Consider the following 27,950-nt stretch of genomic DNA (forward strand, 5'->3'; position numbering starts at 1 on the left):
TTCATACAAGTTAGATTCCTTTTGATCTCTCTCATAGTCTCATCCTACTAACTTATTCTATGCCAATTGTTATGAAACCAAATCGGTTCTCAACATGATTGATCTTCTTAGAGGGAAGATCGGCCTCTCAAACCCACTTCAAGGGAAGGGCCAGTCCTTTGTGTGCAAAAACACAATTTCCAAGATAGATTTATTCATTGATTTGAAAAAGACTGCTTACATGTTAATTATAGAAAACCCACTTGACCACTTCCTCTAAAACTCCTGCCCAAGATAATTTACAAAATATAAACTAACTTATTCTGCCCTAAGTGGGACCCATCTAGGCCCGCAACACATGTTTTTTTTTATTGAATATTAGCATGCCAAGTGTTGAGTCTCCTTGCTCGCACCCTCTCAATTCCTCCATCTCCCACTCACGCTACCCCTCTCCCACCACTTGAGAGACTAATATTCCATGGAAAAAACTTTCATGGCTGTCAAGCATGGCCCAAGTGTTCCATAGTGTTGTTAGAGGAAATTAGGTCAAGCAAGGTTGCTTGAAGCATTACACCCAAGGTATCTAATTTGGAATACCAAGTTTGTTGCCTCCAGCCCCTATATATATTAGATACACTAGGGTTTTAATAGGTTAGTGGGCTCTAGCCCAAATGGGCCCACTACACCGGTCCATTATCTTATTGGGCTTATATTAGAACATACATGGGTTATATTATATACCCAACAAATGTTTCACTTTTGGGCATCCATAGATGCCCCTCTTTGATATATGCATGAAAGGTTAGTGCGCAGAGCACCTCCTTAGTAAACATCTTGACAAAAATATGTATAATTACATGTTTTCCATGTTTGAGACATGAAACAAGCATTCTAACATCTTAGAGAGGATGTTGGAAATTGTAAATCAAAATCAAGACTTATGGTGTTGTGAAAAGTGTAAGTGTGTGTGTGGATGGTAAAGAGTAAAGTTTCAAGGGGGTAGAGATGGTAAGTTAAAAGAGTAAAGTTTCAAGGTGGAAGAAGCATAGAGATTCTAAGGAAAAAGGGAAAAGATCACCGAGTCACTTGTAAGTTGTTTTGATATATAAAAGTCCTTTTATTTTGGATTTTGGTGTTTTATTTGTGTTTTAAGTGGAGCTCTACACGGGCACTTTGGCTGTCTCCCAAGCTCCCTTACCTTGCTCTCATGATCACAACATTGCATAATTAATCCATCCAATTGGGGTCAACAGAGGAAACATCATTAAGAATCAAGATAACATCCATCAATTAAGATAAGAACGATCTTCTCATTGTTGCAGTACTCACATATGAATGGCTCAGAGACTTCCATAGGAGAAAAAATTATCAATCAAATGAATCAAATGACCATCTAATCCTTGTTCTACTGCTTATACACTTGTTGTAGCATGGCAAGATAATCTGTTTTCAATCAATCAATTGGCCGCAACATAAGGCGTCACTACTGAATGTCATCCATGGCAGTTTCACTGTCTGGGGAAAAAATGAATCAAAGAAACGGGTTACTAATTTTGTATGTACCTTAGGCTTGATGCTGCAAGTTGTCGTTGCGAGTGCCCTGACGGTCATGCTCACAGAATGGAACCCATCAGAGTAGGATGGCAACAAGTGCATGGAAGAATGATTTATGGATTGCCCATTCTTTAGGACCTTTTTCATCCAATTGATTCTGTATTGTCCATTCTTTAGGACCTTTTTCATCCAATTGATTCTGTATTGTCCATTCTTTAGGACCTTTTTCATCCAATTGAGCCGCCCCAAAAATCCCCTAATGTCATACAGAATGCAGAATCCAATTAGATCATATTAGACTAAAATTTTCAAATGCAGTTTAAACATAAATTCAAAACCAACTTCATCAGTAAATCGGTCGTTGTTTGCAAGTCAGTCAGATCACATTAGACTGAAATGTTCATCATATTTAAGCAGTTTAAACATAAATTCAAAACCAACTTCAGCGGAAAATCGGTCATTGTTCATAAGTCTTTGAAGACAGACTTACGAACATAAACATGGCATGTGTGTGGCAATAAGGGTCGTTGAAAAAAAAAACACCATGATCGTCACCAGTCAGAGGCAAAGATCATTCGAAGTGAAACCCAACATCTCTCAGATGGTTGCGGTTAGGATCATTTGTCCTCCAAGAGATTTGTTAACAAACCCGACCATCATACTCGTGTGCCACTAGTTAAATGGACCCAAAAGTCTCCAAAAATGGCAACCATGGAGCTTCTATTGCCACCCACTAATGTTGGTACTTAGTCTCTATTGCCTCTTTTATTTTTACTCTGGTCTGTGTTTGTCTGTGTGTGTTTTACCTGTGCAGCATCCTTGAGAGCCCCCCAGCACTCCACACGATCGTAATTCTTTGAATTGGAATGGAAATACACCCAAACTGTGGCCTCCAACAACTCTGGGTGCCCATTAAAGAGGACTGAATCTCCATGTATCAAAGCTTTGAGAACCTAGCAGGCATCACAATAACACCCATTGACATTATCACCAAATTCTGGTTATGTTATCTTACAACGTAGAGATTTGAAAATGGGTGCTATATAACAAACTTAAAATTGGCAAAAGAAGAAAGAAAGAGTCCAACATGATATATTTGTTTCTAACATCTGCATATAGTTTCATCCATCACCAAAAATTTTACCTATAATTTTTTTCCAAGGGATTGATCAGGACGAAAATGACAATGGGATAGATGATGTTGATAATGGAGGAATTGATGATAATGGTTGAATGGGTGGCTATATTAAGATGTAATAGCATGAACTCACCAGTGGTAATTCCTTGGTGAAGATATGGTATCTGAACTCGGCTGCTAAGTCTAGCAAGAGATGGGCCCCACTTACATGGCAATGGACGTGCAAAGACATCTCATCCTTTACCTTCCTCCACTCTGCAATCACGTCATCTCGCTGTAATCTGTTGTACCACCCTCTCAACTGCCATCAACACAATGAAAATTTGTAATTTATTTGATAGAAATTCATTTAGATGTATCTAGATGAGCAAATCCTATCTTATACATATGCCATATGTACCGTGGAGACCGGGTTGTGTTGGTCCACTTCAAAATAGTCAGGATTATGATTAATTTTTCTTCTTTTTTCATAGATATTAATGATTTTGTTCAATTTTGAGTACAGAAAATTTCTAAACTTGTGATAATTTTTGACTGACTTACGAATATTAGATTATAGGTAGTGGTGAATTGTTCTTGATTATTTGCCAGGAGAAACCAAAATTTTCCCTTGTGTTCGAATTTCTTCATACATTGATTGGAAGTCAGTGCATAATTGGCACATCATCAATCTTAAAACTTTATTTGTATTAAGTTTCTATTGTAACACTCATTGTATGTTTTAAGCAATGCAACCTTGTCATCACAATATATGGGTATAGCGAGGCACTTGCTTACTCCATATTAGTATGTCTACCAGTACTAATCCTATGCCAATAAGCTTCCCCTACAAAAGATGAAAGAGCTATAAACTCAGACTTTTTTTGAATGCACGATGAATGTTTTTTTCAGATTCCAGAGAAATTGTACCTCCTCCCAAAGTGAAAATCCGTGCAACCACCAGCTTAGAATCCTTAAATTCATCTGGGTAAAAAATCCAATACACATCTTTGTACCCTTCTATTATTATAGCTGGATATCTCTTCAAAGTGAAAACCATTTCTCTGAAGAATTTGCAAATACTTGTGTAACGAAGAAAGGTCATCATAACAAATGCTCAATTTTTCAAGCTCTTGCCACATTTAACTATTCTTCTTCAGATAATTCGTCCAACCCGAGGACACCTATAGTATCCTGAAGTTCCTCGTAATGCTGTCAAGTTTTCTATTACGGAATGATACTGCAAAAGGCTTGAAAATTTTGAAAACCAATAAGATAAAGCGAAAATTGAAAAGCGAAAATACAAAATATTATGCAAAAAGTGACTAAAATAAACAAAATGTTACCCAAAATTTATTTTAAAGTAACCAAAACCTCCCTACTGCCCATCATTACTTCCTTATCCCAAGGTTTTAAATTTCGATTTTGGTTTCAGTTTTGGCCAGCATGGAAACAAAAGCATTTTGGTTTCGGTGAAAATTTCAATGGAAATCTTGTCAAATCACGGACATGTATGGAAATATATGCAAAAGATGAAATTTTAAGATGAAACTTTGGTAAATGCTATAATAAGCACAAATACATACTTAGAAACCAACATATAAGCAAGGTCATCCATAATGTTAATCACATCAAACACCCAATGACGTGTTGGTCCCATGTCGATCTGACATCCCAGGCATAAGATACAGTTACTTTGTTGTGAAGTTCAATGATGTTGCCCACAAAATATCATAATCTACATTGATGAAATGAAATGCAAATCATAACATCTTTTAATTTTTTATCGTTCAGACCATTTCAGTCGAATTTCGAGAATTTCGGTCAACATTTTGAGAATTTCAACAGAAATAATGAAATGGACGGAATTCATGTGGATTTTGTTTCGGTGGGGACGGAAACGGAAACATTTTGGACATTTTGGAGAAATTTTGGAGAAATTTAAAACCATGCATTACACTACAAAACCAGGGTGTTGGTATTGCCACCCACTTGTTTTGGTCTTTGTCGTGTATATTTAAATATATAAGATATACATGATCAATGTATAACCAAGTATACATAATATCTACCTGTTCAACATTGATGGTGTTGGAGATGGCTAGAGTTAAATTGGCTGTGAGGTCGCAATGGGTCACAGTATAGATTCTTGGGGTAATCCGAGGTTGCTTCGCCATCTCTTCTCCCAAGAACACCACCTTCAACTTTGAGGCTTCAAAATTTGTCCCAGGCCCCAAAAGCCTAGCAGCCTAGCAATTAAACATGCATCATCATCATCAATTTTACTAATATAGGATGGTCATAAGACTCTCTACTATATAATCATTTGCTGTCAAAATCCCAAATTTGGAAAACAAAGATGGCCACTTTGGACTATAGTAACTATGATTCTATATGATACAGGAGTGTGTATTTCAGTGTAAATAAATGCCCAGAAAAAAGTAAAGTGAAGCCCACCTATTTATACGATCTAACAAGCTATCCATTTGTTCTAGTTGTGCCATAAAAACCTTTTCCATAGGGTGATCCTACCCCTCATATATTTGGCATAAAATAGATGGTTAAAAAGTGTAGAAAACGACGGTATAAAAACCTCCAAAAATCAAAGGGGTAGGATCTGTTAGAATTTTTAGTCATTTAAAATTTAATAAGTCAAGTTTGTTTTATCTTTTCCTATTTATTAGAACTTAGAAGGCACTATACGTTAAGAGCTATTTTGGGGGAGTTAGAAAGATTTTAGGTGTGCGAAATGTATGAAACGTCTTAAATTTTGTAACGGCTCTCTCAACTCGATCTTATCTCTTAAAAAGGAAACGTCCTTTTCTTGAAGTGAACTCTCTTCTCCAAAAAACTAAAACCCCCTACATGTTGTTCTTGATTTCATATTTTATCTTTTATCTTTTATTGTGTTTACGATACGGGCGATTGATGAGTTCGTGGGATTAATTCCTTACACGGAAGAGATCCTGAAGGATGTTGAATCTTGGGAGCCAAACGTCGGTGAACCCGTGTAGACACCCCATTTTGACCGGACCCAAGTTCGCTGTGCTTGGGCGAAGCCCCATCTAATCACCAAGTTAGGATCTCGAATTGCACCCTAAGCTAGGTTAGGGTCCCCCATAGGTCCCCGTAAAATTTCATTGAAATCCGACCCGATTTGTCAAATAAGACGAGCCGGGAGAGGGTGCATAGTACAAATCCAAAGGGGGGTGAATTATCTGCAGAATGGGATATCCAGTTGAAGAGGGGGGTGAGTTATCCTGTGATGGTCGCGCCCAGGCCAAATAAGACAAAAATGGCGGGCGCGACTCATCCATTTTTGTGCGCCCATCAAATGGGGGTGCAGATATCAACAGGTTATTTTAACCTATATAAAAAAAATCAAAAAACGAAGGGGGGGGGAGTTCATTTGTAAATACAAAAAAAGATAGAGAGAGAGAGGAAGGGGGAGCTCAAAAAAAAGAAAAAAAAAAAAAAAGAAAAAAAGAAAAAAAAAAGAGAGATCTGCAGAGAGGGAGAGATAGCAGAGGGGGTGAGAGAGATCCGGCCACCTCATTCCGGTCAACCACCAACCGCCGATCACCTCCACCCCCATTTTTTCCGACCAAAATCCGGCCCCAACTCCGGCCACCCTTACCGATCGCTCAGATTTTCAAAATCTCGGATCTCGTCTTCCCCAAAATTCCGATCATCGCCACCTCCGACCGGCTGTGCCGGAATCCGGCCCCAACTCCGGCCACCATTACCGATCGCAGGTATTTTCATTTTTATGTTTATTTATTTATTTATTTTTAATTTTTTTTTCTCGTTTCATTCGTTTCATCATTACTGTTCGAAGTTTTATTAATATTAAAATGGTCGAAATAGTAATAGCTGTTTGCATAGTAATAGGATTAAATTTTTATTTTCGTGCATAGTAAAGCTTGCGTGAACAGTACTAGGTCGATTAATATTATTAAATTATTATTTTCGTCGATTAATATTATTAAATTATTATTTTTGTCGGTGAGTAATTATTGTTTTTTGACCGTAATGATTATTTTATTTAAATTATTATTTTTGTCGGTTATTAATATTATTAAATTATTAATTTTTTTTGACCGCGATGATTACTATTAATTAAGTATTATTATTTTTCTTTCGGTGGAATATTTAATTGTTATTTCGTTTCCAATTACCGAGGGACCCGCTTGTGTGGGGCCCGCCGATGTGGGACCGCTTGTGTGGGGCCCGCTTGTGTGGGGCCCGCTTGTGTGGGACCCGCCGATGTGGGACCCGCTTGTGTGGGACCCGCTTGTGTGGGGCCCGTTTGTGTGGGGCCCGCCGATGTATGAATAGTACTTGGTAGGTCCTACTGTGAATAGTAGCTTTGAATAGTAGCTTTGAATAGTAGCTTTGAATAGTAGCTTTGAATAGTGGTTGTGAATAGTAGTTGTGAATAGTAGTCTTCAATAGTAATTATAAATAGTAGTTTTGTATGCTTTATTTGCTCATCACATTTACTCAAACTTAATCTAACAAAACCTGAAGGCATCATAGATTGCGCGAACTTATTGCACACACTTACATCACTTTCATCTAAACCCCTGCATCTCACATGCACACACATCCTATTTTAGGAACCCGGAGTGTTATCTAGCATGGTTGACTGGGATTTCATCACCTGGTGCCTCTGTGCTAGAGAAGCATTCCACCCTTAGCCTAGTACCTTTATGGTACGTAAACGGATCTCTTGTTCACGTACTGATACGCCGGACACTGGTACAGTATATCGAACATGGATTCGCGCTAAGGGAACTCTTGGCCTTACCCCTAGATTAACCCACACATGCATGTAGTATACGAACACATGTGCATCACGTGTGTGAGCCTAGTTTAGGATATCCTACCCATTTGTGTCTAGATTAGGCCGTAGTCCATCTTCCAATGGCTACGATCGGTCCTAGGTACACAAACAAAGTCATGAGTCGAGATCCTCTCTCCACTCCGCTAGATTATGGTTAGGGTCGATGCCTTCAGGTAACACTGATAAAATGTGCAAATTCGTGTTTCCTTTTCTTTTAGAGAGTCTTTGACTCATCTATCCTTTAGTTGGTGTTATTGGAGTCTTTGACTCATGTTTCCATTTCTTTTAGAGAGTCTTTGACTCATTCGTTCTTTTGTTGTATTACTAGGAAGTCCTTGACTCATTGGTTCTTCTGTTGGCGTTATTTGGGAGTCTTTGACTCATTCCTCCTCTAAGTTGTAGTATTAGAGAGTCTCTGACTCATTTGTTCCCCTCTTTAGTGTTGTTAGTTCGGAGTTTCTCCTTTAGAGTTGTTGATTACTTCGCTTTTGATTAGAGGCTAACTCAGTCTTATTAGAGCTTTGCTTGCTTGGGATCTTGGATCGTTTTCTCTCTTCTTGGGACGCTATCTTTCTTGTTGTGGTTTGTCTCTTTGAGACGCTAATTGCTTATTCGGGGTTTCCCCTTTTGCTTTAGGGCTTTGCCCTAGTTTGTGGTATTACTTGCGTGTTCCCTTTAAGATTAAAAATATTTTAAGGTCCTGAGCATTGGAAAAGCTTTAAAATCAAAAAAAAAATTAGAAATTTAAAACTCAAAAAAACATTTGAAAACATCAAAAACCTTAAAAAAATCTAAAGTATTGAGTGTTTTCTTTTATAAGCGTAGTTTGAGAGTTCGTTTCGAACTACGTTGGCTTGATCCTCTTCCACGAGGTACGTAGTGCAGCTTGGGATTCTTATCCCAGGTCCAGCCAAACTTTTTTGTAAATAAATATTTTAAATATTCTTCAAAAACCTTTAAAATCTTGTTTTTCAAAAGATCTTCCTCTAGAGTTAGGAGTTTCTCCTAGATAGAGAGTTTTAGAGTTAGGGTTTTTCTTTTGATAGGTTGTTTGATTGTTTGTTTGCTGTGTGTTTGTTTTAGAGTTAGGGGTTTGTCCTAGAGTTATAGGAGCGCCTCCGTCCGGTCAGTTGGCGATTCACATCGCCGACTGATGACTAGGTCTAGGATGCGTTAGTGATCCTATTGTTTTCCTTAGGACACACAGCCTAGTTATACATAGGTTGTAGGAACCACCTGCATTAGCCTAGGGCTAATCTGCATTTAGTTAGGGCATATAGGATGTCCTAAAATTCACAATTCACTGGAATTTAAATAATCGTACAATAAACTTTAATAATTGGTCCGGTCTTTTAGATCGAGTCTAGGATAGAGGGCTAGGTGTCTTAGGCATCATAGCTTAGAATAGGCGCGAAGAACTACGTTGCCTTGATTCTCGTGGAGGCGGGGATACGTAGGCTTCTTTGGATGAATACCAGACCATCCGAGGACTCGGGCTAATAATTTAGAGTCTTAGGATTTGTTGTATTGTTATTATATGTTTTGATGTGTTTTCTTACTTTCTTGTACTGATCCTATACCTTTAGCTATAGCTTGCATGTGTTTGCACATCAGAACTTAGATATCTTTTAGGCATGTCACTCATAACCTAGCTATGCTTAGGTGGCACATCTTTCATTTTATTTTATATGTGTTTATTATTTTTATCCTCAGGAAATGCATGCTTAGGTAGACGAGTCCTGAGGATTGTTCCCATTTCACATGATTTTTTATTCAAACTTCTTTGGAGTTACTAAAAATGGCATAAGAGACCAGGTGCTTGCACTTGGGCGAATTGGGGGCGCCTAACCCCTTCCCCATTCGTAACCAGGCACGGACCTTTTGTATCTCTGGTTATCCATTGCAAACAGAGCATTTGTTTTGGTTCCATGGCTTGTCCATGGATGGCGACTCTGAGTTTATTTCAGGTATGTCTCGGTTTCGAGCCTCGGTTCCGGATCGAGACATATCTCTTTCTTTTTTATATCGCCACTCATGCTATGCTGTGAGGGTGGCACCATTTCGAGAGTTCCTTGGCAGAGCTCTCCTTCACATTGTGGAGATCTTAGAGGATTGCAGGAGGGATCTCGCGTCTCGCCGGCACCAGTCCTCTCAGGATCGGGGTCCACAGATTGGCGACTCTGCTGGGGAGTTCTTGAAACATTGCCTAACTATTTAAAAATGCCATTTTTATTAACTTTGGAGAAATTTGAGCTAAAATCATTTTAAATGGGAACTCTATCGTTAGAATCCAGGGGCACCAGGTAGGTGCGTAATTAAAACAAGGGATTCACACACTGCACATCATATGTTATCATATTGTTTATTCTTTACTTATTTCATTGTTTTTCATTATTATTGGCTCCACGGGATAGATTGAATGCGTGCCCGACTGGGATGTCATTACACCCTGATGGTACTGTTGAATCTATTTCCAAGCTATGCGCCGGTGCTGCAGCCGTAGACATTGGGCGTACTTTTGTCTACAGCAGCCGATGAGCAATGAAGCATACTATGTATGACACGGGGCGTACTTGTGTTATACATATTAGGTATGTTTCATACGCATAGTACCCTTTAGATTGAGTCCGGAGCCTTACTTTGTTTTATATATTATGTATATACTTACTGGCCTAGTGAAATCCAACTAGGAAGTACCTGTGTTTATATACATCTGTATTGCATTCATAAAGGGTCGAACATGTGTTGCTCACACATGTGGAGCCTAGAGTTAGGAGCCTTGTCCCCTTTGTAGACTAGGGTAGTTCATTTTATATGGCTACAACACGGTCCTAGTACACTCATCAGTCTGTCTTGAGTCGAGACTTTCTCGACTCCGTTAGATTAGATTAGGGCTGGTGCCCCTGGTTAGGATTTGTGTGTATGTGTATATACCTATATATACTGATTATGTATATTAGGGTTCTCCTCTTAGTTAGAGTTCCTTATTCATTTCAGTTGGTTATATCCATTCTCTGTTCAGATCCTAGTCAGTGGCTTTTGCTTGCCATTACCTTGGCCATGATCTGTCATTTGATCTGTTGTTTATAGGATTTGACCCGTTGTCATATGTTCTCACCTTCGGTCGGTCCTTCATTTGGTCACCTTTCTAAGGTAACCATAATTCGAGCTTGTCTTACCACCATTATTCGTACCTTTGGTTGAGCTGTGGGAATCCTTTGTCTAGCCGTTATGCTGCCGGATTTTATCCAGAATATTTTGAGCATGACCGCTATCTCTTAGAGTTAGGAAATCCATGAGTTTACCCTACCTTACTTCCTTGTTTAGCGTCGTTATGCTGCCGGATTTTATCCAGAATATTTTTTAGCATAACCGATATTTCTTAGAATTAGGAAAACCATGAGTTTGCCTTACTTTGACTTCCTTGTATAGCCGTTGTGCTGCCGAATTTTTCGCAACACATGTCAGTCATGATTGCTATCCTTTGGAGTCAGTCTACTTTGTCTTGATTCCCATATATACATGGCTCAGTAGGATTAGATCCTTACCTGTTTTATCTTGAGATCTGGCCGATAGCTCGTTTGCTGTCCTTATTACCATGATCTATCATTTCTGATCATATTGATCATACAGTTGTTGATATTCATCATTCAGATTTTAGATCTGGTCTTTGACCCTACTTTTGTCATTCTTATGGCCATGGTCTATTATCTGAGCCATTGATTTTCATTGATCCATGTTTACCTATCATATATCTTTTACCTTTGGATCATATCGAAATCATTGATGAAAAAGTTTGATCTTACCAGTATTCTTTGAGTGCATGATCATTGCTGAGATCGAAACTTATTTTGATTAGGGATGTTTATCGTTCCTGACTCTTTCATTCCCAAAAGAAGAACAGTTATACCCAAAGAACACCTTAAGGAGTAGATTGAGGATTCTTTCTAGATTAACATGCCCATTGATGTGCTCAAGATTACTCTATCTCTATTTGTTCAGAATCTTTATCCCATGATTATTGATCTAGTGTGTGTGCTTCCAAGTCAACAGTCTGTATTTAGCGAAAGACCATTCTTTCAAAAGACTGACCATTTCTGAACTCATTTGATCCAGGCAGTCAATTGTTTTACCCACATTGTCAACATAAGCCTTTGTTGCCCCATTTAACCCGGACTTTGTAGGGTTTCCCTTTCCGAGATTCCTACTACGGGATCGAACTCAGTAGCTATCATCATGAAGGAAGGCGGGTTACCCATAAACTTTCAGTGCCACCTTTTTGTTCATGAAGATTCGTACAGTTTTTAGAGTGTCTTTTTGTTGAATCTATGCCAACTCCTAGGTTGAAAGTTGTTGAGCCTTGTAGTATCAATGTCAAAAAAAAAAAAAGTGTGTCATGTTTGTCAGTCGTGTTCATTCATAGTCTGTTGTTTCCATCCTTTGTCAAGTTCAATGTAAAGCCCATTGAGGCGTGTCGAAAAAAAAAAAAAGAGTTACTGATGTACTTAAGAGTCTTCAAGTCAATAAAGTTGTTGGTTTCGAATCTTTGATGTTTTATGATTGACTCTTTAGATCTAATGTTTAAATAACTAAGGACCCCCTTCTCGGATGAGAATGCAGACGAAATTCCCCTCGAGATCTGAAAGATGGTCAAACGAGAGGAAGAGCGTCTAGCATAGCCACTTAAAGAAGAAATCAAAGTCATTGATAGTGGTATCGAAATCCGAAGCTCGGGAAAGATGGATTGACAAAACTTTATCTCTCGAGGAACGCAAAGAATTGATGAACCTGTTTATAGGGGTTTGAGGTAGTCTTGCTTGATCCTATAAGGATAAATCAGGGGAATGCCCTGTCGTTGAGCAAAGCAAGATTTCATCTGCTTTGGACATCCAGTTGAAAGGTAAAATTTTAAAGAGATAAGCATCATACATCTTGTGGAGCTGATGAAATACTGAGGGAAGATTTTCAGACAGGGAGTTGTGGAATCCTGAACATAAATTTAAGATCTTCGAGATGGGAGTGGAGCACAGTGGTTGAAGTTTTGCCTAACATGCCGTCAGACTCCTCAAAAAAAAAAAAAAAAAAAAAGTTCAAAGGCTTTGAACCTTAAACAAAAGAGCTTGTACATCAAATACATCAGGAGGCCATCATTGGACGTTTGAGCCTTAATAGCCAAAATCCTAACGTTTTAAAATCCTTTTGAGAACCCTTTGGGCCAACGATTTAAAGCTAATACTTCTTTTCAAACACATTATAAACCCGGGGCATTTATGCACCCGAACTACGTCGGACCTGATCCCCAACTCTTCAGGGGTACGTAGGCAACTTGATTTATTCAGGTTCGGTCAAACCTTGGGATAAAATCCTTTTTAAAATTTTGAAGCTAAATGCTAAACCATTCTTTGAAAAACCCCAAAGCGAACTACGCGGATCTGATCCTCCATTTTTGGGGTACGTAGGTAGTCTGGCTAGACCAGATTCGGTCCAAATCGTTTGAACTTCAAATATCCCCTTTTTTTTTTGAACCTAAGCCTTCCTAGAAAGTCCTTCTGGTAAAACAAGCAAAGGTTCAAGGCAAATGAAAGCAAAAACAGAAAAAAGAACGAGAGTCTGAAGACCCACTAGGTTGAAAACCCGAAAGGGCGGCCTAAATGAAATCATGTGCTTGCTAAGTCATTAACCAAAGAAGTTGGCTTATGCAAAGGCAAGGGTAGCGGTCTGCTGGATTGAAAATTGATGAGATACCGAAGGAGTTCTTCAGTTGTGCAGAATTTTCAAAGTTTGAGTTGTGACTTCTTTTGAAGAGAGAAATCAAGGAGACAGAGAATCATTCTCAAACAGGGCAGGATCCCAGAATCCGAGTAGTGTTGGCAAGACTTGCTTTGATACTTTTCTAAACTAGGGGCATTGAAACTGAGCAATCCGAAGGTGGTATAACCATGACGGAGATCCCGATGGAGGAAATTAGAACTTCTTGACATGGTTTTTCGAGATTACTCTAAGAATGGCTAGCCTTAACATGAAAAAATAGCACATTTGATCTAAGGGTGAATCAGAATGTAGTCGAGTCTCTTGAATAATCTACACCTTCTTTGATAGAGTCCTTGGGAGTCTGTCCTTCATTTATATTTGTTTTCTTTCAAGGTCTAAGTTGTCCGGCACTGAAAGGAAGGGATGTATACCTTTCAAAATGAAAGACCCTGGTTTAGGTATCCTGTTCGGACAGGCTGAATATGTCAAGTTTCAAGCAGTTGGTGTCAGAAAGAGCGAACCTCAAATAGTGGTCAATGAAAGGAGAAGTCTTTGAGCTTAGCCATTTTCCCATCTTTACTCCCAAGAAAGAACCTATGCAAATCCAAAAATTTCCTTATCTATCCTTGTTCTACTTTTCTTGAGACTCTTGTCATGGAAGTACAATACACTAGGGGCATCTTTTATGACTTGCGTCATAAAAGATATCAAGCATCAAAGGCAATCAGTGCCAATGTTTACAACAAGTTGAAGTAAGAGAGATGCGAGCACGTCTTGAGCCAAATCTTTGAACTCTTCAGATGAGCCCTCTTTCTTGAAAGAGTCAAGTTCTAAAGAAAATCAATTTCCCCAGCGGAATCTAGAATTTGCTCCTACAACCGTCAAACCTCAGCAGAATGCTTTTCACCTGTTAAAGAGAGTCAGCACCTAAAAATCTCATCAATCTACTTGAGTTTTGCTTTCAGCAAAGATCATGCGCTCTTAATTATTCTCGGTAAGAGATGACTGGCCCATTAGTGAATTTGATCATAGATGATACATTCTTCATTCCTTTTGAAAGTTTTTCGATGTATCTCCTTGGCTCCTAGCTTTGCTATGTTATAGCCATTGTTTCTCCCCTCGACCTCTAACTTTGTTATGTCAGGTGTTTTCTGGCTCTCGATTCCAGGATAAAAACTCGATGTATCTCCTTGGCTCCTAGCTTTGCTATGTTATAGCCATTGTTTCTTCCCTCGACCTCTAACTTTGTTATGTCAGGTGTTTTCTGGCTCTCGACTCCAGGATAAAAACTCGATGTATCTCCTTGGCTCCTAGCTTTGCTATGTTATAGCCATTGTTTCTTCCCTCGACCTCTAACTTTGTTATGTCAGGTGTTTTCTGGCTCTCGACTCCAGGATAAAAACTCGATGTATCTCCTTGGCTCCTAGCTTTGCTATGTTATAGCCATTGTTTCTTCCCTCGACCTCTAACTTTGTTATGTCAGGTGTTTTCTGGCTCTCGACTCCAGGATAAAAACTCGATGTATCTCCTTGGCTCCTAGCTTTGCTATGTTATAGCCATTGTTTCTTCCCTCGACCTCTAACTTTGTTATGTCAGGTGTTTTCTGGCTCTCGACTCCAGGATAAAAACTCGATGTATCTCCTTGGCTCCTAGCTTTGCTATGTTATAGCCATTGTTTCTTCCCTCGACCTCTAACTTTGTTATGTCAGGTGTTTTCTGGCTCTCGACTCCAGGATAAAAACTCGATGTATCTCCTTGGCTCCTAGCTTTGCTATGTTATAGCCATTGTTTCTTCCCTCGACCTTTAACTTTGTTATGTCAGGTGTTTTCTGGCTCTCGACTCCAGGATAAAAACTCGATGTATCTCCTTGGCTCCTAGCTTTGCTATGTTATAGCCATTGTTTCTTCCCTCGACCTCTAACTTTGTTATGTCAGGTGTTTTCTGGCTCTCGATTCCAGGATAAAAACTCGATGTATCTCCTTGGCTCCTAGCTTTGCTATGTTATAGCCATTGTTTCTTCCTTCGACCTCTAACTTTGTTATGTCAGGTGTTTTCTGGCTATCGACTCCAGGATAAAAACTCGATGTATCTCCTTGGCTCCTAGCTTTGCTATGTTATAGCCATTGTTTCTTCCTTCGACCTCTAACTTTGTTATGTCAGGTGTTTTCTGGCTATCGACTCCAGGATAAAAACTCGATGTATCTCCATGCTCCTAGCTTTGTATTGTTATAGACTTTGTTTCTTCCCTCGACCTCTAACTTTGTTATGTCAGGTGTTTTCTGGCTGTCGACTCCAGGATAAAAACTCGGTGGTAAAAAAAAAAAGTAAACTCTTTGAGTGTTTGGATTTATGCTTGTCTTAGACAAGTTACATTGTGGTTTCTAAAAAAAAAATGAAAACTCTTTGAGTGATTGGAATGATTTGTTTGTTTGTTTGGTTGATGCTCTTTGAGCAATTGCTATGTTTACTTTGGCTTAGCCTGATAAAAAAGGAAGAAGAAGTGTTTGTGTTTTTGTAATCGTTCGTTCGTTTTTTGTTAACTAGTTTAGAGAGTTGAGTCATGAGTATTAGGGAGAGACTATCTCTTTGAGTTGTCTTGGTTGCCGAGTTAAGAGTCGGTGAGAGGCTATCTCCCTATTGTTGGTAGAGTTTTATCTTTGTGAATATCGTTTTAAAACTGAAAACCCAAAAATTTGCTTTGCTTTCGGGTCAGTCAAAATGTGTCGTCTGTTCAGCTTTTCCATTCGCGTGTTACACACGCTCTGCCAAAGAGGGGCATCTGTAGACACCCCATTTTGACCGGACCCAAGTTCGCTGTGCTTGGGCGAAGCCCCATCTAATCACCAAGTTAGGATCTCGAATTGCACCCTAAGCTAGGTTAGGGTCCCCCATAGGTCCCCGTAAAATTTCATTGAAATCCGACCCGATTTGTCAAATAAGACGAGCCGGGAGAGGGTGCATAGTACAAATCCAAAGGGGGGTGAATTATCTGCAGAATGGGATATCCAGTTGAAGAGGGGGGTGAGTTATCCTGTGATGGTCGCGCCCAGGCCAAATAAGACAAAAATGGCGGGCGCGACTCATCCATTTTTGTGCGCCCATCAAATGGGGGTGCAGATATCAACAGGTTATTTTAACCTATATAAAAAAAATCAAAAAACGAAGGGGGGGGAGTTCATTTGTAAATACAAAAAAAGATAGAGAGAGAGAGGAAGGGGGAGCTCAAAAAAAAAAAAAAAAAAAAAAAAAAAAAAAGAAAAAAAGAAAAAAAAAAGAGAGATCTGCAGAGAGGGAGAGATAGCAGAGGGGGTGAGAGAGATCCGGCCACCTCATTCCGGTCAACCACCAACCGCCGATCACCTCCACCCCCATTTTTTCCGACCAAAATCCGGCCCCAACTCCGGCCACCCTTACCGATCGCTCAGATTTTCAAAATCTCGGATCTCGTCTTCCCCAAAATTCCGATCATCGCCACCTTCGACCGGCTGTGCCGGAATCCGGCCCCAACTCCGGCCACCATTACCGATCGCAGGTATTTTCATTTTTATGTTTATTTATTTATTTATTTTTAATTTTTTTTTCTCGTTTCATTCGTTTCATCATTACTGTTCGAAGTTTTATTAATATTAAAATGGTCGAAATAGTAATAGCTGTTTGCATAGTAATAGGATTAAATTTTTATTTTCGTGCATAGTAAAGCTTGCGTGAACAGTACTAGGTCGATTAATATTATTAAATTATTATTTTCGTCGATTAATATTATTAAATTATTATTTTTGTCGGTGAGTAATTATTGTTTTTTGACCGTAATGATTATTTTATTTAAATTATTATTTTTGTCGGTTATTAATATTATTAAATTATTAATTTTTTTTGACCGCGATGATTACTATTAATTAAGTATTATTATTTTTCTTTCGGTGGAATATTTAATTGTTATTTCGTTTCCAATTACCGAGGGACCCGTTTGTGTGGGGCCCGCCGATGTGGGACCGCTTGTGTGGGGCCCGCTTGTGTGGGACCCGCCGATGTGGGACCCGCTTGTGTGGGGCCCGCTTGTGTGGGGCCCGTTTGTGTGGGGCCCGCCGATGTATGAATAGTACTTGGTAGGTCCTACTGTGAATAGTAGTTTTGAATAGTAGTTTTGAATAGTAGCTTTGAATAGTAGCTTTGAATAGTAGTTGTGAATAGTAGTTGTGAATAGTAGTTGTGAATAGTAGTCTTCAATAGTAATTATAAATAGTAGTTTTGTATGCTTTATTTGCTCATCACATTTACTCAAACTTAATCTAACAAAACCTGAAGGCATCATAGATTGCGCGAACTTATTGCACACACTTACATCACTTTCATCTAAACCCCTGCATCTCACATGCACACACATCCTATTTTAGGAACCCGGAGTGTTATCTAGCATGGTTGACTGGGATTTCATCACCTGGTGCCTCTGTGCTAGAGAAGCATTCCACCCTTAGCCTAGTACCTTTATGGTACGTAAACGGATCTCTTGTTCACGTACTGATACGCCGGACACTGGTACAGTATATCGAACATGGATTCGCGCTAAGGGAACTCTTGGCCTTACCCCTAGATTAACCCACACATGCATGTAGTATACGAACACATGTGCATCACGTGTGTGAGCCTAGTTTAGGATATCCTACCCATTTGTGTCTAGATTAGGCCGTAGTCCATCTTCCAATGGCTACGATCGGTCCTAGGTACACAAACAAAGTCATGAGTCGAGATCCTCTCTCCACTCCGCTAGATTATGGTTAGGGTCGATGCCTTCAGGTAACACTGATAAAATGTGCAAATTCGTGTTTCCTTTTCTTTTAGAGAGTCTTTGACTCATCTATCCTTTAGTTGGTGTTATTGGAGTCTTTGACTCATGTTTCCATTTCTTTTAGAGAGTCTTTGACTCATTCGTTCTTTTGTTGTATTACTAGGAAGTCCTTGACTCATTGGTTCTTCTGTTGGCGTTATTTGGGAGTCTTTGACTCATTCCTCCTCTAAGTTGTAGTATTAGAGAGTCTCTGACTCATTTGTTCCCCTCTTTAGTGTTGTTAGTTCGGAGTTTCTCCTTTAGAGTTGTTGATTACTTCGCTTTTGATTAGAGGCTAACTCAGTCTTATTAGAGCTTTGCTTGCTTGGGATCTTGGATCGTTTTCTCTCTTCTTGGGACGCTATCTTTCTTGTTGTGGTTTGTCTCTTTGAGACGCTAATTGCTTATTCGGGGTTTCCCCTTTTGCTTTAGGGCTTTGCCCTAGTTTGTGGTATTACTTGCGTGTTCCCTTTAAGATTAAAAATATTTTAAGGTCCTGAGCATTGGAAAAGCTTTAAAATCAAAAAAAAAATTAGAAATTTAAAACTCAAAAAAACATTTGAAAACATCAAAAACCTTAAAAAAATCTAAAGTATTGAGTGTTTTCTTTTATAAGCGTAGTTTGAGAGTTCGTTTCGAACTACGTTGGCTTGATCCTCTTCCACGAGGTACGTAGTGCAGCTTGGGATTCTTATCCCAGGTCCAGCCAAACTTTTTTGTAAATAAATATTTTAAATATTCTTCAAAAACCTTTAAAATCTTGTTTTTCAAAAGATCTTCCTCTAGAGTTAGGAGTTTCTCTTAGATAGAGAGTTTTAGAGTTAGGGTTTTTCTTTTGATAGGTTGTTTGATTGTTTGTTTGCTGTGTGTTTGTTTTAGAGTTAGGGGTTTGTCCTAGAGTTATAGGAGCGCCTCCGTCCGGTCAGTTGGCGATTCACATCGCCGACTGATGACTAGGTCTAGGATGCGTTAGTGATCCTATTGTTTTCCTTAGGACACACAGCCTAGTTATACATAGGTTGTAGGAACCACCTGCATTAGCCTAGGGCTAATCTGCATTTAGTTAGGGCATATAGGATGTCCTAAAATTCACAATTCACTGGAATTTAAATAATCGTACAATAAACTTTAATAATTGGTCCGGTCTTTTAGATCGAGTCTAGGATAGAGGGCTAGGTGTCTTAGGCATCATAGCTTAGAATAGGCGCGAAGAACTACGTTGCCTTGATTCTCGTGGAGGCGGGGATACGTAGGCTTCTTTGGATGAATACCAGACCATCCGAGGACTCGGGCTAATAATTTAGAGTCTTAGGATTTGTTGTATTGTTATTATATGTTTTGATGTGTTTTCTTACTTTCTTGTACTGATCCTATACCTTTAGCTATAGCTTGCATGTGTTTGCACATCAGAACTTAGACATCTTTTAGGCATGTCACTCATAACCTAGCTATGCTTAGGTGGCACATCTTTCATTTTATTTTATATGTGTTTATTATTTTTATCCTCAGGAAATGCATGCTTAGGTAGACGAGTCCTGAGGATTGTTCCCATTTCACATGATTTTTTATTCAAACTTCTTTGGAGTTACTAAAAATGGCATAAGAGACCAGGTGCTTGCACTTGGGCGAATTGGGGGCGCCTAACCCCTTCCCCATTCGTAACCAGGCACGGACCTTTTGTATCTCTGGTTATCCATTGCAAACAGAGCATTTGTTTTGGTTCCATGGCTTGTCCATGGATGGCGACTCTGAGTTTATTTCAGGTATGTCTCGGTTTCGAGCCTCGGTTCCGGATCGAGACATATCTCTTTCTTTTTTATATCGCCACTCATGCTATGCTGTGAGGGTGGCACCATTTCGAGAGTTCCTTGGCAGAGCTCTCCTTCACATTGTGGAGATCTTAGAGGATTGCAGGAGGGATCTCGCGTCTCGCCGGCACCAGTCCTCTCAGGATCGGGGTCCACAACCCGGTGCAGACGGGGGTGTTTTGACTCTAAAGAGAGCGTCATTTCTGACGTGCCTCGATCCATTAAAACAGGCTATTTCTTACCTTTTCTTGATGTATATATTTTAATTCTTTTAATTGATTATGGTTAGATCTAATATTAAATATTAATAGAAAATTTCTAAATAGATTTCTTGACAAAATCTCCAACAGGATCATCCAATGGAGAAGTTTTTTGGTCCATGGCCTATCCACACTAGAGACCCACAATTGCATGGACTATTTTGTTGGCCTCTAGCCTACTTATCATATTAAATCTCATAATTTCATTTGCTAGAGAAATGCTAGAGTAGGGTGCAACCTCAATGTAAGGTACACCAACTATAACATAGCATACCCCACCTTTGGTTGATCCAGCCTTCCAACATGTTGGATCTCCAATGGCCCAAAAATCACACCAATCAGACAATCCTAATATACAATTAAATGTACTTTTGGCTGTTGAATGTGAACTGCTGTTGCCTGTAAGTCATTTTTATGGTCCATTCATAGGCATTTTGTCAAACAGTCATTTTTTATGGGCCATTCATAATATAAGACAAGTAGATTTAGGCACATTATCAAATCATGTAGTGCCAATATCAATTCCCTTGCAAAATTGACAATAAATAATTTCTTACAAACATAAACAAGTGAAGAGTAAAGGTACTGAATTACGAAAGGAAAATGATATCAGCACACCCATGGTTTAATAAATGCACAATGCAGCTTGTCTTTTCATTTTTAATTGGTCTGTAAGAGCTTTTTGGGAACTGTAATAACCTTGACAGCTCTTTAAATAATAAAAGACAAGATGGGTCAGTGCAATTATCAAAGCATGGTTGTGCTGATATCATTTGCCATTCAGAAATTTCTTGAAAAACCCATTTGGGTAGAGAGAAAAAGCTCCCCATTTCTCCCATTTTTCAGTTTCTTGACTTTAACATGACAGAGAATTTAACAAAGTGGAATAATAATAAAAAAAGAATTTAACAAGTAAAAGATGAGATAAGAAGGGAAAAAAAAAACCTTGAGAACAAGAGAGTTGGTTGATGCTCTTCTACCACAAGACCAAACCAAAAGAGGCTTCAATCTCCTTGAAGAGTTGGTTTTAGAGGAGAAAAGGCCGTTGATAAAGACATTATTTCTAGCTGAACAACAGCAATCCATTGCAATATAAAAAGCTCTCTCTATTATGATGATTTTTAAGCCTTAGCTTCCTTCTCCTCTTCCTCATCCTTCATGTTATTCTGAGCTTTCATCAGTCTTAGATATGTTCATATCTGAGGAGTGAAGGTGGAAAGGAATATGGAGGGTCTAGTTTTGGTGTATATATGGATTTGGTTTGATTTCTATGATGGGTCGTATACACCACATGATGATGTATCAACCATCACAATTGATTGATTGTGGCTGAGGAGAGAAGGTGAAAAGGAATGAAGGAAGAGGGCCATGTTTGGGTATGTGTGGATTTGGTTGGATTTTTGTGATGGGTTTGTTACCCTTTTTGTGGACTGAATTTCCTACCCGTCCAACTCGAAAATCCACATCAGGTCGTATACACCAAATGTTTGTGTATCATACCTGACGATGTGGGCAATTGTGGCACCATATCTCTTTCTCTTTCTTTGGTTTTTGTTGGTAATGAGGCCAGCAGTGTACCACGACACTGCTCGCTTGGATTTGATGAAAACTTGAGGGTAATGTGATAAGAAATAGAGGCAACTCGAACCCGACCCGACTCCCAACCTGATGAAGGCTAACCCGACCCAACCCGAAAAATTGATATCTCAACCTGAACCCAACCTGATTTTCCATTCGGGTCAGGTTGACACGGTTATGGTGCTATCTTTCCCTTTTAGGTGTTTATGTTCTAACAAAAATAAAACAGAAAAAAAGTTTAAAAAAATAGAAATGTCGGGTTTTGATGCGGGTCGGGTCAACCCGAACCCGACCCGACTCAAACACAGGCTGACCCATGATTTTTTCGGGTTGAACCTGACCTGAGTTGCACCCCTATTAAGAAATGTGGGAATTCCATTTTTTGGTAATGCCACTCATGAGAAAAAAGCACTAGCTACAAGTGGCACCACTAACCACAACACATCTACTATCACATTAACTTACAAACACACAGAAGAAATCACCTGTAAGATAGTAATCTTTGTCCGATGGGAAACAAAAAGTTGAAAAGTTGAAGAAATCACCAGCTCGGGTAACAACAGTGGCAGGGGATCTGTCCTTGATATTTGATCCAACAGCAACCTCTTAAAATGTTTAAAAGTGGGCTGCTGTTGGATCAAATATCAAGGGTGGACGCCCCGCCAGTGTTGGTTCCCGATCAGGCATCTTATATTTCTGGAGCCTATACAGAGGGTCTAATAAAAGGAAAAAAATTAAACCCCACATATATACTAATCCATGATCTAGTAGTGTAGCTAATGCCCTGTTCGTTTTTAATTTTGACAACTGATTGTGAGTCCATAACTGATTATTGGACTCAAAATTAAACATCATTTTGTCCAATAATTGATAATTTTGAGTCCAATAATCGTTTTTGGACTCACAAATTGTAGCCAAAATCTATGACCCTATTTGTTTTAGATTGTGAGACCAAAATCTAAGGACCTATTCGTTTTAGATTGTGAGAACAAATCTGTTTATTGGGCTCAAATTGGATTTGGACTCACAATCGATTTTCACAATCTAAAGCGAACACGGCCTAAGATTGAGAGTGGGAGAGACCAACAACCATAAACTAATTTGGGAAGCACATGATGTTATAATAATAAGCTAGTTGTGGGTGGGGCCTGGCCTATTGGCCAAAAAATAATGGAACCCACGTGTAGAATAATCAATGATCTACTAGTGGAGCTAAGAGCTAGCAACTAAACTATAAGACAAGTAAGCCTCTCCAGACCAGACAAATGCTTGACGAGCCCATGCAAATGGTTTAGTTAAGAGATGCCAGATTCCACCAAGCATACAAATGGAACCTAACTATATATACTTGTCCTCCAATTATATCTTCTAAATCACTAACTATCCATCCTTCTCTACCAAAAGGAGATTTTAGTAAACAACCAAATATAACACTTTGTCTAAGGGTCAAGTAGGTAATTTTTTTAAAAATCCCATCCCCTCAAGCGCTATACGTTGTGACCGTGGCTCGATACCGATATTCGAAATACCTAGTTCATTTCCTTTGGATTTGGCAGTATTAGGGTGCCCTAAAAGGGGGGATCCCCGCAAATTCCCCAAAGATCGAGAGGTAGCAGCCAAGTATTAGTTCGATTCACTATTTTTTTGAAGCAGATAGTTCACAATGCTCATTCTATCCCAGGTATCATATACACCCCCAGAATAAAGAGCCAAAAAATAAATAAGTCCACTTTTAAATTTATGAGTGATTTACTAGTGGGGCCTAATGGGAAAAAACAATAGGCCTACATGCATAATAACAAGAGATCTATTCACTCATGTGGATTTACCCAATGGCTAAGGAAATCAATGAATCTCACATCTATAAAAGTGATAAGATTTCATATAATTAAGGCCAAGTGGGCCACAATATAGATTGATGTTCTACATATAATATGAGTTTTTTCCTATGTGTAACCATATCTATTTGATTTTTTCTTTTATTAATTTTGTTATTAGACTAACATATATAAATTTGTTAATAATTTCTATTTTTACGATGATTTATTTAATTTTTTGTTGATTTAAATACTTCATCCTTTCATATAAAGGGCTTTAATATTATACTTTTTAAATTTTATTTTTTACTATAATTGTGTAACCATATCTATTTGATTTTTTCTTTTATTAAATTTGTTATTAGACTAACATATATAAATTTGTTAATAATTTCCACTTTTACGATGATTTATTTAATTTTTTGTTGATTTAAATACTCCATCCTTTCATATAAAGGGCTTTAATATTATAATTTTTAAAATTTATTTTTAGTAAAATTTTGCTATTATTGTGATTAAATATTAATTATTTTTAAGTTGGAAAGTTGCCTTATTTCCCACCCACCGTAGGTGGCTTGGGTGGGAAGGCAAGAGACAAAGATAGAAGCCCTCTTATTTGGATTTCTTGGAAACAACTAAAAAGAGGAAGTGGCTTTCTTCTTTGGAGTGTGGAAAACTCAAGAGAGGGAAAGAGAGAAGAAGAAAAAGAGAAGTGAAGAGAGAGAGACAAAGGGAGAAGAAGAAGAATAGAGGGTTTTCTTCTTGGGGTATTCTCTTGGGTTTCTCTTGGGTTTCTCTTGGGGTTTTCTCTCGGGTTTTCTCTTGGGTACGATCTTAGGTTTGAGAAGCAAGGAAAATGTTATGGGTTTGTGATTAATCCATTGTAATCCTTGTATTTTGTTTTTTCCCATAGTCGAAGATCGTGTTTCTCGCCCGTGGAGTAGGCTTTGCTAAACCACGTAAAATCTTTGTGTTCATATTGTGACTTGATTTGCTTGTTTATTTTACTTTTATGTTATATTTGTGCACGATCGGATTGGATTGCCCAGCGGATTTTCTCAACAAGTGGTATCAAAGCTCAGGTGGAGCGATCGTCGAGGCCGGGTTGAGTGATCATGGGTGTTGTGGTTGGATCGCTGTTAGAGTGATTTTTTGGAGTAGAAAGATTCTCGTTCGAGGTGGAGCGCTACACCGTGAAGAGCGGAGTAGTTTGAGATGGCGGTAAAATCAAGTTCTACTCAGTTCAACATCGACAGATTTGACGGAAAGGAAAGTTTCACCCTATGGCAGATGAGGGTGAAGGATATCCTAGTTCAACAGGGCTTGTCTAAGGCGTTGAAGGAAAAGGATGGGAAGCCGGAGAAGATGACGGATGTCGAGTGGGAAGACATTGAGTCGAAGGCGATCAGCACGATTCGACTATGTCTGGCATATAGCGTTATGTTTAACGTTATGGAAGAAGAAGATGCGCCTAAATTATGGGATAAGTTGGAAAAGCTTTATATGTCAAAAAGCTTGGCCAACCGGTTGTATCTGAAGCGGCAATTGTACAGGCTGAAGATGCAGGAAGGCGGGGATCTTCTGGAACACATTACGGTGTTCAACGGGCTTATGGATTAACTCCACAAGGTAGAAGAAAAGTTGAAGGAAGAAGACAAGGCCATTTTGCTTCTTACTTCTCTTCCTGATTCATATGACAACTTGGTGACCACTTTATTGTATGGTAAGGATACGATAAAGTTTGAGGAAATCACGACATCGCTCTTATCGAATGAGATGCGAAAGAAACCTGTTCTTGGTGTAAGTAAAGAATAAGGGTTGGTTGTTCATGGTGGGAATCAAAGAGGAAGGTCGTCTGACAGGGGATCAGGAAAAGACAGGTCAAGATCCAGGGTCGGCGGAAAGGGTGTGCAATGTTACCATTGCAAGGAATATTGCCACATTAAGCGCGATTGTCCAAAGCGAACTGACCGGGTGGATAATGGTGCTACGAATGCTGTGGTGGCGGGAGAACAGAGCGTAGTGTTTGGAGACATTCTCACAGTCTCCTCAGGTAATCACACTTCTCATGATGAGTGGATTCTAGATTCAGGTTGCTCTGTTCATGTATGCTCCAGAAGAAAATATTTTGATATTCCAGGAGACAAGGGCTGGTGTAGTGTCATTGGGTGACGGGTCCACTTGTGACGTCACGGGAGTTGGGATAGTGAAGACCAAGATGTTCGATGGAGTGGTTCGTACTTTGGGTGGTGTGACGTATGTCCTAAAGCTACGGAAGAATCTAGTATCGCTTGGCCGGTTGGACTCCAGGGGTTGAAGGTTTTCAGCTGCAAAGTGGAGCCATGAAAATCACACACGGCTGTATGGTTATGATGAAAGGAGAAAAGTGTGGTGGATTATATCGTCTGATTGGGGACACAGTGACTAGTGTTCCTAAGATCTCGATGGTTAGTTGGAAACGGAGTGGTAGCGCGTGCATGCGTAGGGTCTCTTTCGCAGTTGGTACAGAGACGGGTTTTCAGGTTGCAGATGATTGTGAGAGGATGACAGTACCTGCGTTGGGGAGGATGGATCGAGATCCCTCTCCAAGGTTGACTAGGTGAGTCAACGGGTTGGCAGCTACACATGTGCATTGGCCGTGTTGATTGAATCGGAAGGAATCAGAACCAAGGTGATTCGAGGGTATGCCGTGTGTAGCTGGTACTTTAGAAGGCCAATGGTGGTTTGCGGTAATAGTGAACCGGTGGAAACATCAACTGAAAATCTTCAGGTGGCTGGGAAATAAGCCAAGGTGGAGATTGTTGGAAAGTTGCCTTATTTCCCACCCACTGTAGGTGGCTTGAGTGGGAAGGCAAGAGGCAAAGATAGAAGCCCTCTTATTTGGATTTCTTGGAAACAACTAAAAAGAGGAAGTGACTTTCTTCTTTGGAGTGTGGAAAACTCAAGAGAGGGAAAGAGAGAAGAAGAAAAAGAGAAGTGAAGTGAGAGAGACAAGGGAGAAGAAGAAGAATATAGGGTTTTCTATCTGGGTTTTCTTCTTGGGGTATTCTCTTGGGTTTCTCTTGGGGTTTTCTCTTGGGTACGATCTTAGGTTTGAGAAGCAAGGAAAGGGTTGAGAGTTTGTGATTAATCCATTGTAATCATTGTATTTTATTTTTTCTCATAGTGGAAGATCGTGTTTCTCGCCCGTGGAGTAGGCTTTGCTGAACTACGTAAAATCTTGGTGTTCATCTTGTGACTTGATTTGCTTGTTTATTTTACTTTTCTGTTATATTTGTGTACGATCGGATTGAATTGCCCGACGGATTTTCTCAACAACCTATGATGCCCAATATTTCTTTCTTGAATGAAAAGGTCCTGTGATGAAAAATCAATATCTTCTTTTCTTCTTGGAAAGGTCTGTTCACTTCGAAATTTTCTTCGATGACCAAGTTACGAAAACTATAGAAACATGGAACGCTTCCCTACAAATTAAATGAGTCTCTCCTTGGTGGAATGGAAAGTGAAATCGGAGGTATATGTTTTATTGTGACAATTCAATTTGGTATTTTCACTTTCCTTTCTTCCAAGGAGAGGCGACCAGCCGACCAAATGGACCCTCAGGGGTTGCTTATAATATCAACTTGTATTCTTTATCTGTTTTTGGTTCACATTCTTCTGTTTCATAGGATCTCAACTATTCTATTTAGCTGATAAATCCATGAAAACTACTCGCTAACAGATTGGGTAGTTTGTGTTCTGATCTAGGAAAAAAATTATAAAAAATAATATTTTTTGAAAATATTTCATAAAATAAAATTTCTGGGTCTATTAGGTTTGTAGCTCTCCATGGAAATTACTTTGGAAAATTTTTTCCATGAAAAATCTGATTTTTCCCTACATCTAAACAGGAAAATTTCTGGGTCTAGAGAATTTGAGGAGGTGCACATGTCTAGAGGGGTCACCTTTGGGCGATGTGTGACAAATTAATAGCCTTTTTTACTAGAAACATCCCTTAATTTAGCGTTAAGACTAAGGTTTTAGGAGGAATATGGTTTCCACGAAAAAATTAAGGGAAATGGTTTTGGCACTCCACTCTTATGATATGTGGCCAAAGCAAAATGCTCTGACAACACCCATTAAAAACAAAAAGACAAGAAGCTTTCGCCACATATCAAAAGAATATGGAATGATAAGCTTGGAATTAAATTGTTTGGCTCTACATCCAAGATCATGGAACAAGGAAGCGTGTGGCGCCCACAAAGCAGCACGAACTAGATATTTCCACAAAAATCAGATGACTTGGCTACATGGAATTTAGTTTCCTTGATAAAATCAATTTATTGGGTTCAAAGTAGAGACTCAAAACTCCAAACAAGTTCTCTGTGATATTGTGAATACCAGTTAAGATTTTTGAATTTTTTTTAGTATATGG

General features: G+C 39.1%; 1 protein-coding gene across 3 annotated transcripts; it reads right to left on the reverse strand.

The window, feature by feature from the left end:
• Positions 1–1,243: 1,243 nt before the first annotated feature.
• On the reverse strand, positions 1,244–21,488 carry LOC143889457 (magnesium dechelatase SGRL, chloroplastic-like). Of its 3 annotated transcripts, XM_077393667.1 has the most exons (6): positions 21,087–21,476; positions 4,723–4,899; positions 2,805–2,972; positions 2,340–2,486; positions 1,714–1,789; positions 1,244–1,671 (listed from the first exon to the last, which is right to left on the reverse strand). In XM_077393667.1, the coding sequence occupies exons 1-6, from the start codon at positions 21,225–21,227 to the stop codon at positions 1,610–1,612; spliced, it is 771 nt and encodes a 256-aa protein (XP_077249782.1). In that variant the 5' UTR covers positions 21,228–21,476; the 3' UTR covers positions 1,244–1,609. The 3 variants fall into 3 exon arrangements, with proteins under 3 accessions (XP_077249782.1, XP_077249781.1, XP_077249783.1); XM_077393666.1 differs by having other exon boundaries at positions 1,244–1,789; positions 21,087–21,475; XM_077393668.1 differs by lacking the exon at positions 4,723–4,899 and having other exon boundaries at positions 1,244–1,789; positions 21,087–21,488.
• Between the last annotated feature and the right edge of the window lie 6,462 nt (positions 21,489–27,950).

The sequence above is a fragment of the Tasmannia lanceolata genome, unplaced genomic scaffold (assembly GCF_043159265.1).
Source record: "Tasmannia lanceolata isolate RefF3 unplaced genomic scaffold, GAP_Taslan_0.1 ptg000013l, whole genome shotgun sequence".
NCBI lineage: Eukaryota > Viridiplantae > Streptophyta > Magnoliopsida > Canellales > Winteraceae > Tasmannia > Tasmannia lanceolata.

Coding starts and splice junctions, on each gene's coding strand:
- LOC143889457 (XM_077393666.1), bottom strand. CDS start 21,227: ATGGATTGCTGTTGTTCAGCTAGAAATAATGTCTTTATCAACGGCCTT. Junction 2,973..4,722: donor ACACCATCAATGTTGAACAG/GTAGATATTATG, acceptor TGTTGATGGCAG/TTGAGAGGGTGGTACAACAG. Junction 1,790..2,339: donor CTCTCAAGGATGCTGCACAG/GTAAAACACACA, acceptor GTATGACATTAG/GGGATTTTTGGGGCGGCTCA.